The 16,056-nt window shown below is 34.0% G+C and overlaps 1 protein-coding gene across 5 annotated transcripts in view; it reads right to left on the reverse strand.

The window, feature by feature from the left end:
• LOC118200014 (neuroligin-4, Y-linked-like) overlaps positions 1-16,056 on the reverse strand; it is a 986,473-nt gene that overhangs the window by 353,445 nt on the left and 616,972 nt on the right. For all 5 annotated transcript variants that reach the window (XR_015039134.1, XM_085809618.1, XM_085809619.1 and 2 more), the window contains exon 3: positions 15,571-15,756. Coding sequence is in view for 4 of the 5 variants with exons in the window: in XM_085809618.1 (XP_085665744.1) it covers positions 15,571-15,756 (186 nt within the window). In the remaining variant the exon portion in view is untranslated. The remainder of the gene's footprint in view (positions 1-15,570; positions 15,757-16,056) is intronic.

Here is a 16,056-nt window from a genome sequence, read left to right on the forward strand (position 1 = left end):
TATTATCGATAGTTGCTCTTCCTTTTCTAAAACCGTTCTGATAAGGGGAGATACAATTATTTGTCTCTAAATAATAGACCAGACGAGTGTTGACCATCTTTTCAAAGAGTTTGCAGAGGCAGCTAGTTAGAGCGATGGGGCTGTAATTTGACGGATTAATAGGGTCTTTTCCCGGTTTAACAATGGGGATGACAAAAGCTGTTTTCCAGACATTTGGAAAGACTTGTTCCTTCCATACTCTATTAAAGAGAAAGAAGATGGCTGCCAATGACTTGGAAGGAAGATGTTTCAGCATAGGATAGGCAATATCATCTGGACCAGGACATGAATTTTTTGTCTGCAACAGAGCTCTTTTCAGTTCAAGCACAGTAAAATCCTGATTATATGGTTCAGTATTGGGAGATTTGAAATTAATTAGTTGTTTTTCAATGCACGTTTTTGCAGAAAGAAATTCAAGAAGGTAGTTACAACTGTGTGAGACGGCTGAGAAACTCTGTCCAATAGCGTTGGCAATTCCTTCCCTACTAGTAACTGCTTCACCACTTGTCTTTAAAATGGAACGTGTGTGCTCTTTGTAGATACCGGACGTTTTCCGGACTCTCTCCCAGACCTTCTTACTCGAAGTCGAAGAGCTAATCGAAGATACATACGAGATCCAAGAATTCTTCTGACTTTTCCTTCGCACCAGCCGAGCTTTTGCTTTAGCCCTTTTGAATATTATAAGATTTGATTCTGAAGGATATCGCCGAAAAATGCTCCAAGCTTTCCTTTGTTTTCTGATGGCATCCTGGAATTCAGGATTCCACCAAGGCTTTGGGTATTTTGGCTGTTTTACCGACGTTTTTGGTATACATATATCAGCTGCTTGAATAATTTTATCTGTAACGATCTTCACAGCCTGATCAATGTGCACATTCTTTACTATTTCTTCAGTGAAAAGAGCACAATATATGAAAGAGTCCCAGTCGGCTTTGTCCAACAAAATGCGTGGTGTTCTAGGTATAAAAACACTCCTATTTCCTGTAATGCTTATGATAATAGGAAAATGATCGCTATTATATAGATAATTCTCGACATTAAAGAAACAAAATGGCAGAAGCTGAGGAGAAACAATAGCAAGGTCAGTGGAATGGAAGGTCCTTGTTGGCTGATGAAAATAAGTGCTTTCTGCGTTGTTAAGGATACAGAGACAGTGGTCGTGGAGTAGCTGTTCAATTTGCTTTCCTCGTGGGCTTGTGTCTTTACTACCCCACAAGGGATTGTGTCCATTGAAATCACCGACTAGAATAAATGAAGCTGGTAGTTGGGCAATAAGATCCTCTAAATCTCTTAAATTAATGCTCTCATTAGGCGGAATCTAAATACTGCAAATAGTAGTGTTCGAATGCTCAATTGTACTTCAACTGCTTGGAGAGGAGTATCCAAAGGGAGAGCACTCGAAGGGCAATTAATTAATTGAGGTAAGTTGACAGACACCACCACTTGCGCGTTCACTGAATGTCTTATCCTTTCTTATCATCGAGTATCTACGTAGCTTTGCAAAATTACCAGGTTTGAGGAATGTCTCTTGTATCGCTATACAAATAGGTCGATATTTATTAATAAGTTGCTTAATGCCATCAATACCCTGATAGAAGCCCCGGTAGTTCCACGAAATGAGAGTAGCCATTAGGAAGGTTTATTCCTTCGATGCTGTTTCTTTGTTTTGTGAGGTAGAACATTTTTCGAGAGATCTCTGCCTCCATCTGTTTCCATCTCAGATTCGATATAGTCTGAAAAGATCCCTTCAATAGAGCTTCGGCTTGAGCTTCTCTTTTCTGAGCTTTTGATTTTCGTTTTTGAACTCTCTGTTTCTTGTGTTTTTATTTCTCTACTTTCTATTGCTTGTTTGGGAGGAGGTAGAGGAAAAACTTTTTCTTTGTCATTTGTTTTTTGTTCAAGTGCCTTCTTCTGTTTGCTATGCGATGTTTGTGTACTTATTGACCGATATGATTTAGTGGCTTGTGCATAGGAGACATTTGCTTTTGACTGGCCCATGCTAAAAAGTTTCTTAGCTTCAGGATAGGAGATTTTTCTTGAGGATAGGAGTCTTAATATGCTGTATTTCTTTCTTTCCACTTAGGGCAGTTTCATGAGTATCCTGGATGATCGGCATGACAGTTTGCACATTTTTGATCAGCTACACATTCCTGACTTTCGTGACCACGTGCAGAACTACATCTATAGAAATACCGAAAATGAAATCGAAACAATCTCTTCTACCCAAAGAGAGTTACTCTGAATTTGCTCCTAATGTACCAGTAGATACAGGGTGATCAGCGAATAAGCCCTGATTTCAAAATTAAATATCTCTACAACAAAGATCGATAGAATTATGCGGTAAACTGTACGTTTATTAGCAAAATTGTAATAATGGTGTACAAAAGTTTATAAAATTTAGTTGTGAAATTCGTTAACATATGGCGCTCTAATCGCAATGACCTATCAATAGCCTTTAAAATGTGCTTCGAAGTCGAAAGTGATCAGTACAACTGTTGGCTAGTGAAAAGAGGCTAGCATAGAAAGTGAAATAATGTATTCCATTGAACAACGTGTATTTTGGTTCTGGAATTTCACCAATTAGAACACAGTCATACGGCAACACGTCGCAGTTTTCGAAACCGATTCAATGTTCCAGTTGGACCCGATGCGAAAACCATTCGCATGCTGTTCGCGAAATTCGAATGGACTGGCAGCGTGACTGATGATCGAAAGGGAAATGTTGGGCCTAAGCAAACTATAGTAACCCCTGAAAATGGAGCCAAAGTTTCTAGATTTGTTCAGCAAAATCCTAGGAAAAGCATCCGACGTATTGCATCAGAGACAGGTTTGAAGTTGAAGTACACGAGCACACAAAAAATATTTAAAAATAGCCTACGGCTGTTTCCATACAAAATCCAGTCATCAGGCCATACCCATGAAAGCTGTGCAACAAAGGGTTGACTTCACGAATCAGATTCTAACAATGATCGACAACGGCAGATTTGATATGAGCTACATCTGGTTCACAGATGAGTCACATTTTCATTTGAATGGAATCGTTAATAAACAAAACTGGAGATTTTGGGGTACCGAAAATCCTCATTTGTATGAAGAAAAAGCACTGCATTCGCCTAAAGTTATGGCATGGGCTGCGGTATGCGTCAGAGGCATTATCGGACCCTTTTTCGCGCGAGAAACGATAACTACTGAACGTTACGTTACAATTTTGGAACAATTTGTCAGCACTCAACTAGCGTTGGAGAATCGACCAGGTATTGACTGGTTCCTGCAAGATGGGGTTCAACCACATCGAACAAATAAAGTTTTTCACTTTCTTCATGAATACTTTGGGAATAGAGTAATTGCGTTAGATTATCCTCAATTTACTGACACAGGAATAGCTTCGCCTCCATATTCTCCCAATCTGAGTCCTTGTGACTTCTTTCTGTGGGGCGCATTGAGTGACGCTGTCTATCGAAATAATCCTGCTACTCTAGATGAGCTTGAATCGTTGTTGGTGTTGCATGTGATTCCATTTCCGTCCGGACATTGCAAGACGTGATATCAAATTTCATTTTTCGTTTACGCTTGTTCCGAACGGTGAACATTTTGAAAAAGTTGTATTTTGATTGCACAGGCTGCTTCACTTTATTTTTTAACTAATTTTTTTTACTCCTTTCAGGAAAGAGTTTTCAGTGCAGAGAGCCATCTGTTAACGATTTTCGTAACTGAATTTTCTAAATTTCTGTACACCATTTTTACAGTTTTGCTAATAAATGTACAGTTTACCGCATAATTCTATCGATTTTTGTTGTAGAGATATTTAATTTTGAAATCAGGGCTTATTCGCTGATCACCCTGTATGTTGTACACACAAACATATGCATAAGTATCCTGTTCTTTTTTTAAAATTAAAAGTCTTCGCCTTCTGCTACTTCGCATGGACTGTATTGAGGTGATCGGCTCTTTTCACGAATAACGAAAGGAAACCAATTTTCTTTCAAGTTCTGTTTTTCTATGAAACGTTGCAATAAAACGACTTAAAACACACAGTATTAGTTCAAGGTTAATTTACTGCCAATAAAAACATTCAGAATTTTAGACATGAAAGGTAAGATTTCAGTTTTCGTTTTAAAAACACAAAGCACAAAAATGCAACGAAACTTTATCAAAAAGTAAATATGTGTGAAACAAATGTATACTTTTGACAGCAATGGGCAATATATATCTCACCCCATGTATATAAGAATTGTCAGAACGTAAATTCATATTCTCAGTACGATGGTGAAATGCAGATTGAGGAGGGTAATTTTCACTCCTCCGCTAATATACGTTTTGATATCTTTAGGAGAAGACATTCTTCATGAAACAGCTTTTCCAAGAATTTTCATAAATTCTGTTTGAGATTCAGATCAAGCAATTTTGGTCAGTTTATTCGTTCCGTCAATCCAGTTTTTAGAAATCTATCAGTTAGATGAAGTGAGGCCCTTCTAAATTCAAAAATAGACCCACCAGCAGACGACAGGTAAAGTCGGTGACACTGGTAGTTCGATTCGGGATTCGAATCCCGGCCAACGGGCTGGCTGCATGGGCGTTTTCGTGGTTTTCCTCATGTGTAACGTACATATACATACAAGGCAGTTTCCTTTAGAAAGTCTCCCCACGAAGACATCCCTCCCCGTAGGCAGATAACTCTCCACTACTTTCCTGTAACTTAATAAATCAAGTCAAAACGAGACTTCTGGCTTTCCAAGTCATATCCAATAAAATATTCTTCCTCCATATAAAAATACTACAAACCTTTCTATAATTATCACCCACATTATCTCTCTCTTTTCTCCCCTTTTTCATTTTCTTTAACTCCACATCCAGCGCAAAGTAAATCCAAAGATAACCACGCCCCACCCAAAAACCTCTCCCCCTATTTTTCGAAAAAAATCTTTACTATTTAACCTAATTATAAATTAAAAGCAATTCCCTGGTGTCACCTCACCTCATTTGAATTTGTTTGGTCACTCACAGTCCACCATAAGCTTTTCCGAACCAATTATAACCACGTAGCAATTAAAGTTAGGCGCAGCATATATTTTCTACAGCGCTCCAAGAAAGACGAGTAGTGTATTTTTTTCATCTCATTCGCCGTGGGAAATTTTCCGAGATTATTCCATGGCCTGACTAAACGTCTCTCAAGACAATAATACGTATGTTCACTCGACTTTGATAATGGTCCAAGGACTAATTAAATAATAGATGGCGCCATGTTCCAAGTAAAGCCTTTTTTTCTCAAAGCTACCTCATCCGTTTACCTCCTGCAAAGAAATTAATTTTAACCTTCATCTCCACACTTTTAGATAAGGAATCCCTGTTCCAAGCTCACATTCAATCCTTAGGCAACCCACTTGGCTCGTGTCTCATCAAGGAGCAGAAACCTTTCTCTGTGTTTCAACAGAATTCACAGAAAGCAAAGAAAAGTTCCTTTATTCACAATAAAATTGTTTTACCGCTGTATCCCTATTTTCTAGACGTTTCCTGTCAAAAAATTCACAATTAGAAACAACCATGAGGCCAGAATTTTTATTAAGCATTTTTGTGCTTCAATGCTGAGCATCAGCCGTTTATTAGCGTTGACCACTACTAAGGTAGAAAGCGGTGGTCACTTTATTATGGAGGCACCTAATAGGTAAACCACCGTTGCCTCCTATGAAAGGATGGATAAACGTTCATCAATACAGGGGATTCAAATCTGAGCCCATCAGCACGGCAGTCAGAGTCACTAACCACTTTCATATCTGGGCGGCATCTGCATAAAAATAAGGATATCAAAATTCTGATCGTTTTAGCAAAGGTTGTTCTTTCACGTAATTATTTGGAAATCATTCCACTTTAATCTTCGTGAGACGATGTATTATATTGATGGTGAGGCTTCTAACTGCTTTTCATATTATAATATTATATAATAGAACAAGAAAACTTATTAAGCCAAAAATGTCATTTTTGTAACTCTAAAATACTTCCAAGATTAAAAATAACATTCAAAAATTAAAACTACTTTATATTTGATTCATTTAAATTGTATGGCCTGCTCTAGAATACTAAAATACAATTATTTCTAATGCGCTACTATTGTTTAACGTTAGCTAGAAAATAATTAACATTCCTGGGATCTCAGAAATCATTAGTAATGCCGTATATTAGGGGCGTATACATTAAGGTAGTTAATAAAAAATAGTAAACAAGCAGCTATGTTTTACAATAAGACAGAGTTTACCCAGAGTGCAAGTGATTTGTGCCTCCCTCAGAAAAAATCGTGAAAAATCGTGAGTATCGTCAAAAAAATCGTGAGTATTGTTGACGATGCTACAGTTTTTTATTATACTAATATTAAAATACATTATTTCAGCAGTTAATTGCTACATAAAGAAAGCAAATATAATGTTGAACTTTTAACTGATGAAGCTTTTAATCGATTCCAATTCTAATGAATAGAACTTCGTTCAGCGAAAAGTATTTCATTTGAGGGTTCATTTTTTTGGAACAATATCCATCTAAATAGGTGTTGTACAAGGACGTTGCGAAAATCTGAATATTAGCAGTAGTGGTATGGTGATGTGGTAAAATATTTGAAGAAGAGGAGAGGAGAGTTCTCGGTATGCATGCACTACAGACATAATTAAGGTTAACTATTTTGCGCAAGTGCATGAGAAAAGTATGTTTGCATTTAAGATAATAGTGGCAAAAGAAATTTCTAAATAATATATGCCAATATATATGCAGAATTTTAGATACTATTCCTATGAACATGGTGATCGATGGTGCTAGGTTTAAGAATAAATAAATATTAAATATTAAAGAAGCCAATGGGGATATATCCATTCCCTCTTTCTCTGTTTTTAGCTTACTAACACCTTTGCTTGTACGTATATGCAGTGTAAGCAATAGATTAATATTTTTATTTGTCAGATAGATTGAAACAATAGCCTTGGAGCACATACTGGTCTCGTTAATATCTTACTGATCATGGACATAAAAATTTACACACATACAAATCTTCGAAATCTGTTTTAAAAGGACATAAGACATTATAGAATTTACACTGATATCTGTAATTCTCATTATGATTGATTAAATGGATAACATTTCTTTTCGTATCTGCTCCTTTTTTCATTTTTAGAAAAAAATAAATGATTAAAGAAATAGATTTCCCATGATGCGTACTTTCATTTCAGCAGTAAAGATTTGAAGATGTTATAATCCAAAGTATTAACCATTTAAAAAACTAGCTGCGCTTCTGAGCATTAAGCATGATATTCTACAGTTTCGTCTGGTTTCTTAAATCGAAGGCATACATAATTTTGAAAGCTTTCAGAATCAAAATATACAAAATTACCTAATCTACTTTTCTACGAATTCGTATCATACGTACATCCGATATGTAGTATACGGATGTGATAAATTGTCGATAAATATGTATTTTTCAATACATTAAGTGGTGTTGAAAGCCAAAACTCTTCAAAAAATAGTAATTTAGAATTTTTTTTTATTTTCAGATTCTCTACACTCTTAATTTTCTAAAAGTATCAAACTTTAATCTCTATGAAAATTAGAACTATAAAAATCTAGTTTTAGTTTTTTATCGAATGCTTTGATAAATAAGGTTTTTTAAATAAAAATGAGTTTTCCTCCAAAGGTGGTTTTATTAAAGTCTATACGTTTCCTCAGGAACTACTGGTCACATGTACGTAAATTTTGTATTTCTTATTTATTATATTTTTTAATATTTACTGAAATCAGCTTTTTGTGATAAAGTAAGAAATAAAATTTTCACAGATTGTTTTTGTGAGAAAAGTGCTAAATTTTACTTTCCTAATACAATATTCTATAAATGCCGCTCAGACGGTATAGTGGTTAGGGAAGCCTGACTGCGATACCGAAGGGCCTGGGTTCGAATCCCGGAGAAGGCATGGTTGTAACTGTTCGTCCTTCGGAGGCGATAGTGGCCCACCTATTAAGTGCCTTCATAATAAAGAGACCACAACATCTGGCCTTGTATAGATTAATTGACTGTGTTACACTGTAACTGTTCACAATCTGCCATTGGAAAAAAAAATATAATTCTATAAATTGTTCTAAAATTCATAGTGTTTCAAAACCTTAACCCTTTGCATGTTTTATGATATTCCAATAATTTTCAGTCTGGCTTTGAAAGTGTTATGTGTTAGAGTTTTTTTCAATACTAGCATATTAAATGGTGTGTATTTAATTATGGCAAAGCACACGAGGGCTATCTGCCTAAAGGGAGGGATGCCTTTCGTGGAGGACTTTCTAAGGGAAACTGGCTCGTATACACGTTACACATGGGGAAAACCACGAAAACGCCCATGCAGCCAGCCCGTTCGCGGGATTCGAACCTCAGACCGAACTACCAGTGTTCAGCGTCTTTACCGCTCGGCCACTGGTGGGCCATATTAAATGGTGTTGGTGTATTTAATTATGGCGAAGCACACTAGGGCTATCTGCCTATGGGGAGGGATGCCTTCGTGGAAGACTTTCTAAGGAAAACTGGCTCGTATACACGTTACACATGGGGAAAACCACGAAAACACCCATGCAGCCAGCCCGTTCGCGGGATTCGAACCTCCCTAGCATATTAAAATAAAGGATATTGTTGCAAGCCGCTTTTAAGCTGCTGCTTGTTCGTCATCGGCATGCATATTTCAGTGCACTTAAATAATCTGATAAATTGTCGATTAATATGTATTTTGCAGTACATTAACCCTTTACATGTTTTATGATATTCCAATATTTGTTAAGTCTGGCTTTGAAAGTGTTATGTTTTAGAGTCCATTTCAATACTAGCATAATTAAATCAAGGTTATTGTTGCAAGCCTTTTTTTCAGCTGCTATTGCTTCTTGTTCGTCGTCAGCAAATATATTTCAGTTGGAAGAAACACAGGCATTTTATTATTAACAATATAAATACATTGTGAATCATTCCGTTATTTAAAGTTTACAAACATTATTGTGATATCAGAAAACTGTAACTATTTCTACGTCATTATGACATTTAGGAAAGACTTTTATACTAAAATGATACTTAAATTCGTGGTCATATTTGGGGAAGCTTATAGGTGTTACAAAATAAAACATTTAGTCTTCAGAACAGAACTTTTATTTGTACGAAATATATTATGATTTATTAATATAGTTATAAAAACAATTCGTTTGGTCGATAAAAATTCCTTATGCAGCATAAATATCAAATGTGCTCACTCAAACGTGCAATTGATTTAACTTAAATTGAAATAAGAAATAAAGCTTAAGCGGAAATAGTGTTTCTTATGTTCATGAACTTCTACAAAATATTTTTCGAAAGATAACAGAGTTGAAGGTGAATAATTTACAAATTTATTATTTTGAATAAGAAACTAGCATGATATGGCTTAGCTTCAGACTTTACAAACTTTGAAATAATATTTTTTTTTAATTTAGACAAAGCAATTTATTTATAACGTTCAATAAAAAATTTTCATGCTTAATTTTCGATAGACTTAAAATCAATAAAAGAAAGTATCTCTCTAAGAAATGTAAAAATGTAACGTAAGTCTATTTATTCGGTTTCTAAACATCTGAAAATAAATGAATTTCATATTTGTCTAATGTTATATTTAAGCATGTCGTTTCAATACTTCGTTCTTTTATTCCTTAAATTTTAATACCTTCTAATAACAATAATAATAAAATAAGCTTAGATAATATCTTTTACACAATGCTATATACAAAAATCGACAAACTTTCCGAAGGTATGGAAAAATAACTACATTTCAGGATTATCTGAAACACAATAGACACAATAAGATATTCTTAGAAACACGGGCTTTAATAATTGCCAAAGGCTTAATTCTTATTTACAGTTAATTTTAAAGAAAACATCTAAAGAATACTTAAAGAATAAATTATTTACATTAATAATTTACTTCTGTAAAACGTTTACCATGTTAGTTTTCTCTCAAAATACATTAAAATGTTTATTTTATTCGAAATCGAAGTACTTTGAATTATGCTAGTTAGTTAAATTATAAGAAAATTTGGGAATGTTAAAATGTTAAAGACGTCATAAGATTTCAAACAATAAGTCAATCGAAATGTTTCACAAAAAGCACTTAATGATATGGCTTTTAAGACAGGGAAAATAAGATTAAACACATTCCTCATTTATAAACTTATTTTAAAGGCAAATATGTTTTACTTTCTGTTTTAAATCAATAAAATACAAATTTGACGAACAAAGGAAAATAAATACAAAATTTCAAATGTGAATTTTTCCCATCCAATCTCTTAATGTGAATGAAAACTACTTACTCCAAATTATGGATAGATATGCAGGGAGTTTTAGCATTTATTCTGTATTTTTTTTTTCCTTTTCGTATAGAGTATTGAAAATAACTTTTTGATTTGATTGAAACTGATTGAAAATAATTTTGGTCTTTATTGGTTCTCCTCTGCTTACAGGAGCAATTGTGACTAATTAAGCAGGTTATCCAAGACACTGGGAGGGGACTGACATTTAAAATATAGCTTCTAAAGCTATTAAAATAATTAAAAACTGCGTTTTCCAAAATAAAAATAATGTGTTGCATTCTTCTTGAAATGGAGTAAGCAGAAGTTATGAACTTTCATGAGTTTAACAAAGAAACTTACGAGGACAAGTAACTATAACGTTTTGTAGTAGCCACTTTGTTAGTGATAACCATGTTCAAACGTCTTTCGTCTACTTCTTAAAAACTGCATTGGTACAGCTTCTCGTCCTATGAGAACTTGGCATGAATTTTGTTAAAGTGTATTAATCAAATTAGCTCAAATGCTGTAAGCTTTATGCTAGTAAACAAAAATTTTAAACTGTAATTTTTTTAAAAAATCAAATAAATGAAGCATAATTAATCCGTCTTCCAATTAATCGCTTTTTATACTTTTTAGAGTAATAGTCTTTAAAGACTAAAACCGCTGAATAGTATAATTTCTTCCTCAGACGAATTCAGAGACTTACGGAAGATTTTGCTTTTTCTTTGTAAATAAATTTAAGCCAAGCTATTTATCTTTAAAAGGTCTTTTGTAAAATGCTTCGTTAGAAACAAAGGCCCTTGATCCTTTGCTATAATTAATTAATCACCAAGCTAGTGACCAAGTTTTTATTCGTAAGAGAATCTTTTAGAACGTATTTATTGATTATAGAATATATGAAAATAATTTTCAGGTTTGAAAATTTTGTCCTTCATACCTGATATTTTTAAAGCTACAAAATTTATAGTTGTTAGCAGTCGTGCATTTACTCTCCCTCAATTTTTTTCTAACACTTTCTAATTCCATAAAAAAGCAAGTTAATATTATTCTAAATTTTGGGTTTCTTACGTTCGGGGATTTAAAAAGTAATAAAATTTGCTGGTCTTTTATATATATATACATATACATTTATTTATTTGCAGATAGGAGGGCAGTATTCTTGAACTTCTAGTATGCCTTATCGCAGAATATGTTTTTATTTATGTTTTTCAATTCGATGGTTCTTCCAATCATTAAATCTTCTAAAAAGCATGAAACCCACGACAATCTTATTTTCTCTTTTTCTACAGACGTTACGATCTACAATTCACTAATTGGGCAACATTTCATAATGCGAAAAATCGATACCACAGCAATCCTCTGCGTCGATACCCAAGTAATTGGAGCTGGAATGTAGAAAGACGATTGCAACTTGAACTACTATTTTAGAGTTAATGAATAGTTACGAGATTTCTGCAGTCCATTTATGTTATTGCTATTCATTTTCTGAAAGTCCTTGCTACAATAATTGCCTCCAAACTACTTGTGGTGCTTTGAGAGAACACTAATTATTTGAAAATTCTATTATTACACACTTTTTGGTGTACTTTGATCAGCCAAAGTCTTCATATTTTCCTTATATAACACATTATAATATATAACAATTATATATTATAATTTAGAAACTAATACATTTTTTGCATAGATTTCTGGCTGAAAATGCAAAAATCTGAACCTTACATTACTGTTACTCATTCTCATTACTCTGTGCAACGGCGTCATCTAATGGAAATTTTAAAGCAAATATTTATATTTTAAAGAATGAACTAGAAACGGAAACTGATTTTTATTATAGCTAGAGATAATATTGGTGAAAATGAAAATTTTGCTCAACGTTTACGCAAATAGAGACAATGTGTGCAAATACTTATTTATGTGTTTAGAATTAACGAAAAAAGTAAGCAAGTGTTCATATTGTAATATAAAAATCACAAGTTGCAAAACGGAACTTCATGTCGTAAAATCCACATTGTGACATTCTACTTCTTCCATATTGTGAAGGCAAGCCCTCCCATTTTCACTCAGAAATTCATTTCAACTATTGCTACGGATGTTGACTAAAAGACTATAAATAGACAGGTTTTGAAGTTCCCTCTCTTCTCTTTCTTCCTTCTATAGTTGTTATGCTTGAACACGTGAATAAAGGCAGCAATAAATGTCTAACAACTTTTCGATCCACACAAATTCAGCGCTACTATTTTCTTGAGCACTGAAGTCCTCGTCCTTCTTCGTATAATAGCTTATTTTCATACCTGTGAATAAGATTTACCAAGCAGCGCATTTTCTTAAAAAATAACTAGACATTTTTTATTCCTTCAAGTCTTGTAGTATTCTGCAAGCATGACGCCAAAATTTAATTAATGACTTTTGCAATAATTCAAGTTATTACTTCTTTCAATGTCCTGTTCTTCTATGAAGATTCGTGAATGTTATTACGTGACTTGTGTTATCTGGATTTTTGTGACCAAATATGTATCTAAATTAATACATAAACGTTAATGTTATTAATAAATACGTGTTTTGCATATGAAAAATATTACGCGTTCTATTTCGGTACTATATGTACATGGATAAGTCACATTTATCATTTATCCTCTTCTAGGTTATTAATCCACGCCAGAATCAAAATATTAATATTTACTTCAGGGCTACTGCGGCAATAGTGAAGAAAAGTAATTTAAACAGTTTTCTCTGAATAATTCTCCAACATTTGGTATCGTGATCCTCTTAAGTTTTGCAACACAAAAAAACTCCTTTCAGAAATCCACACAAATACATAGATTCAAGTCAGGGGAATGAGAATTCCAGGCATTCGAATACTTCTCGAAATTGCTCGATTATCTTCAAAGTGAGCACAGATAAATTTTTTTACTTGTTGGACAATATGGTTTGAGGCACCAGCTTCTACGAAGGAGGAGACCAACTTATCCGAAGGAATGAGTGCTGCAGAGTTTTGTATTGATATACACTTATGATTTTACACCTTTAAGAGGCTCTGTCATTATCTTTGCATTCTCCTCAAAGAAAAAGGAGCCAAGAGTAAACACTAAGAATAAACAGCAGCAAACCCACACCGGACATTCGCTTAATTAAAGAGCAGAGGTTAATTATGCTACACACTTGTAATGTCCCGTATGTAACAGTTATAAGTATACACTTCACTAAGGTAAAATGCACTTCGCATGAAACACAAAATGTTCCAGGGGCATGCATTACCAACGACTGTTCCCGCTAAAATACCGGCATAGAAATCAGTGTGGTGATGTGGGTCATCAGAGTACAGCTTTCAAACCGTGCGGATCTTGTACGGATATGATCTTGAAATGGTTCACAGATCTCTTTGTACTGTAGACCAAGAAATAGAAAAATTTCGTGGCACCACTTGAGCACAAGTCAAAGAATAAAGGGTTATGTTTTTTGAATATTGAAAAACACATCAGTAATATCTGCCTAAGGGTAGAGATGACTTTGTATAGAACTTTCTAAACAAAGAGGCAAGTATTTACTCTATACATGCGGAAAACCACAAAAACCAACGTGCAGCCAACCCAGTTGCCTGGGATCGAGCTCCCAGTATTCAGCTGTCTTAGCCCTTTAGCCGCTGGTAGGGTTAGAAGAAAATCTGGCAAATGACGCTTTGTAAGCCAAAGCAAGATCAAGATCTTCCACAGTTAATTTGAAATATATTTTCGGCCTCTTACTTGTAACACACCAAAAGGCCCAGCCACTGCAAGTTTAGTAAATACGTTTTTCAAACCCTTCTTTGATATACGTCGTTTTCGCAAGGCTTAAAATATCGATAATGTCTTTATGCAAATAAACTATTACTGTCATTCTGATTTAAAAAAAAAAACTTTTCTTGTAAATCATGATTTTTCCTAGCTAAAGGCATGGTGAAGGGTGACTTTACAGCGTTTTAAAATATTCCTCTATTGTATAACGTTCTTTCTATATTGCATGCAGAGTGTCATCTAGCTGTCTAAGTATGAACTATTATTACATTTTATGCATTTTTCTTTTTCCTCTGGACTATTCCCTCTCAAAAATTTCTCCAACATAAGTTAGAACAAGCTCTGTATAGGTTTGTGCAAGTTAACTTTAGGTATAAGCACCCTGTACTTACAGGAAGCTATTAACACCAAAAGAAGAAGAACAAGAACGTGTGTGACATTTAAATTCTCCTACTACATTCGACAAACAGAAATTAGAAGAAAACTTATTAGTGATACATAAGACAGTTATTTTTTATTGGTTAAGTGAATCATTATTTATCCATTGGAAATGCTTCTTTAATAGAAATCAAGTATACAAATGTTGATACGTTAAGTCATTTCTTTTCCTAGCAAAGAAAAAAAATTCTGGCATCAAAGTAAATGTATATTTGATCTGAAGGACCGGTAGGATTTAATTGAGAAGCATTTTGATTCTACAATTTATTGCTTTCATGCATATTATAATCTACTATAATTAAACATCATATCGCTTTTAGAAATAGTTCATAAAGTATTTTATTTTACCCAGTTGCCCTTTAAAATTTGATGCTGATGCCGAAAGACTGATATTTTGTTTCCAGTGGCGGGTACTAGCCATTATAGAAACTGGCCACTACTAATGCCGGAAGCTATGGTCAATTTATTATGAAGGCACCTAACACTGGGCCACAGTTGTTCCTATGAACGGACAGACAACTTACATCCATGCCTTCTGTGGGATTCGAACCCGGGTCCTTCGGTATGGCAGTCAGTGTCAATAAACACTTTACCGTCTGAACGGTTTGTTTATACAGCATACTATTATCTCTTTGGTGCAAAAAGACAACAATATGAACCTTTAAGAATTTAAAATCCTTTCAGAAATTTCTTAGGTTCTTTAAGCACGGAAATTTGAATTTTGAATAGCATGCACCCTCATTATATTTTAAATATCCATTTTCTATATGCTAAAAAAGGTATTAACATGTAACTTCTGCCATCCTAGGCAAAATTCACAACTATTCCTGCTTTGAATAGTGTAACAAAATTGTTTGCTTCTAATAAACTCAATATTGAGCTTCAGCTATAAAATATTTTCACGGATAGTCAACCAATGCTTACCTGATGAAGGAAAATAATTTCAAGCTTATATAATTATTTATACACATATTATATCAAAATAAGTACACAAAAATCACACCTTTAGCCATCGGTGAGAGCAGAAGCAAGTGCGCACAAGAAGCTCCATACCCATGACCAACTAAAGTAATATTTCTTGGATCTCCTCCAAATTGGGCAATATTTTCTTGCACCCAGTTAAGCGCAGCAATTTGATCCATCAAACCATAATTGCCCCTAGAAGCTGTTTCCATAGCAGGAAGGAAACCTATAAATAAAATATCTGAGTGTAGTTAACAGTGAAAATGTGTTAATATTTTTAAAATACAGCTGCATTATTATAGAAATCAACATACATAATTGTAACATTTATTTATAAAATTTAAGTTTTAAATTATTTGAAATGCATCTAGAGCACGGAGAACTAGTAGTACCCCATACGCACGTTCTTGAGAAATTCAAGTAATTAAACTGATAATTATTTTATTTTGTTACTGCATTCAAAGTTACTTACTAATTCAAGATTACTAATATTGACATTTCTTCCGTTATATAAAATGAATTATAT

This window comes from Stegodyphus dumicola, chromosome X2 (assembly GCF_044657685.1).
Source record: "Stegodyphus dumicola isolate Sdum_Otavi_A_Nest chromosome X2, ASM4465768v1".
Classification (NCBI taxonomy): Eukaryota; Metazoa; Arthropoda; class Arachnida; order Araneae; family Eresidae; genus Stegodyphus; species Stegodyphus dumicola.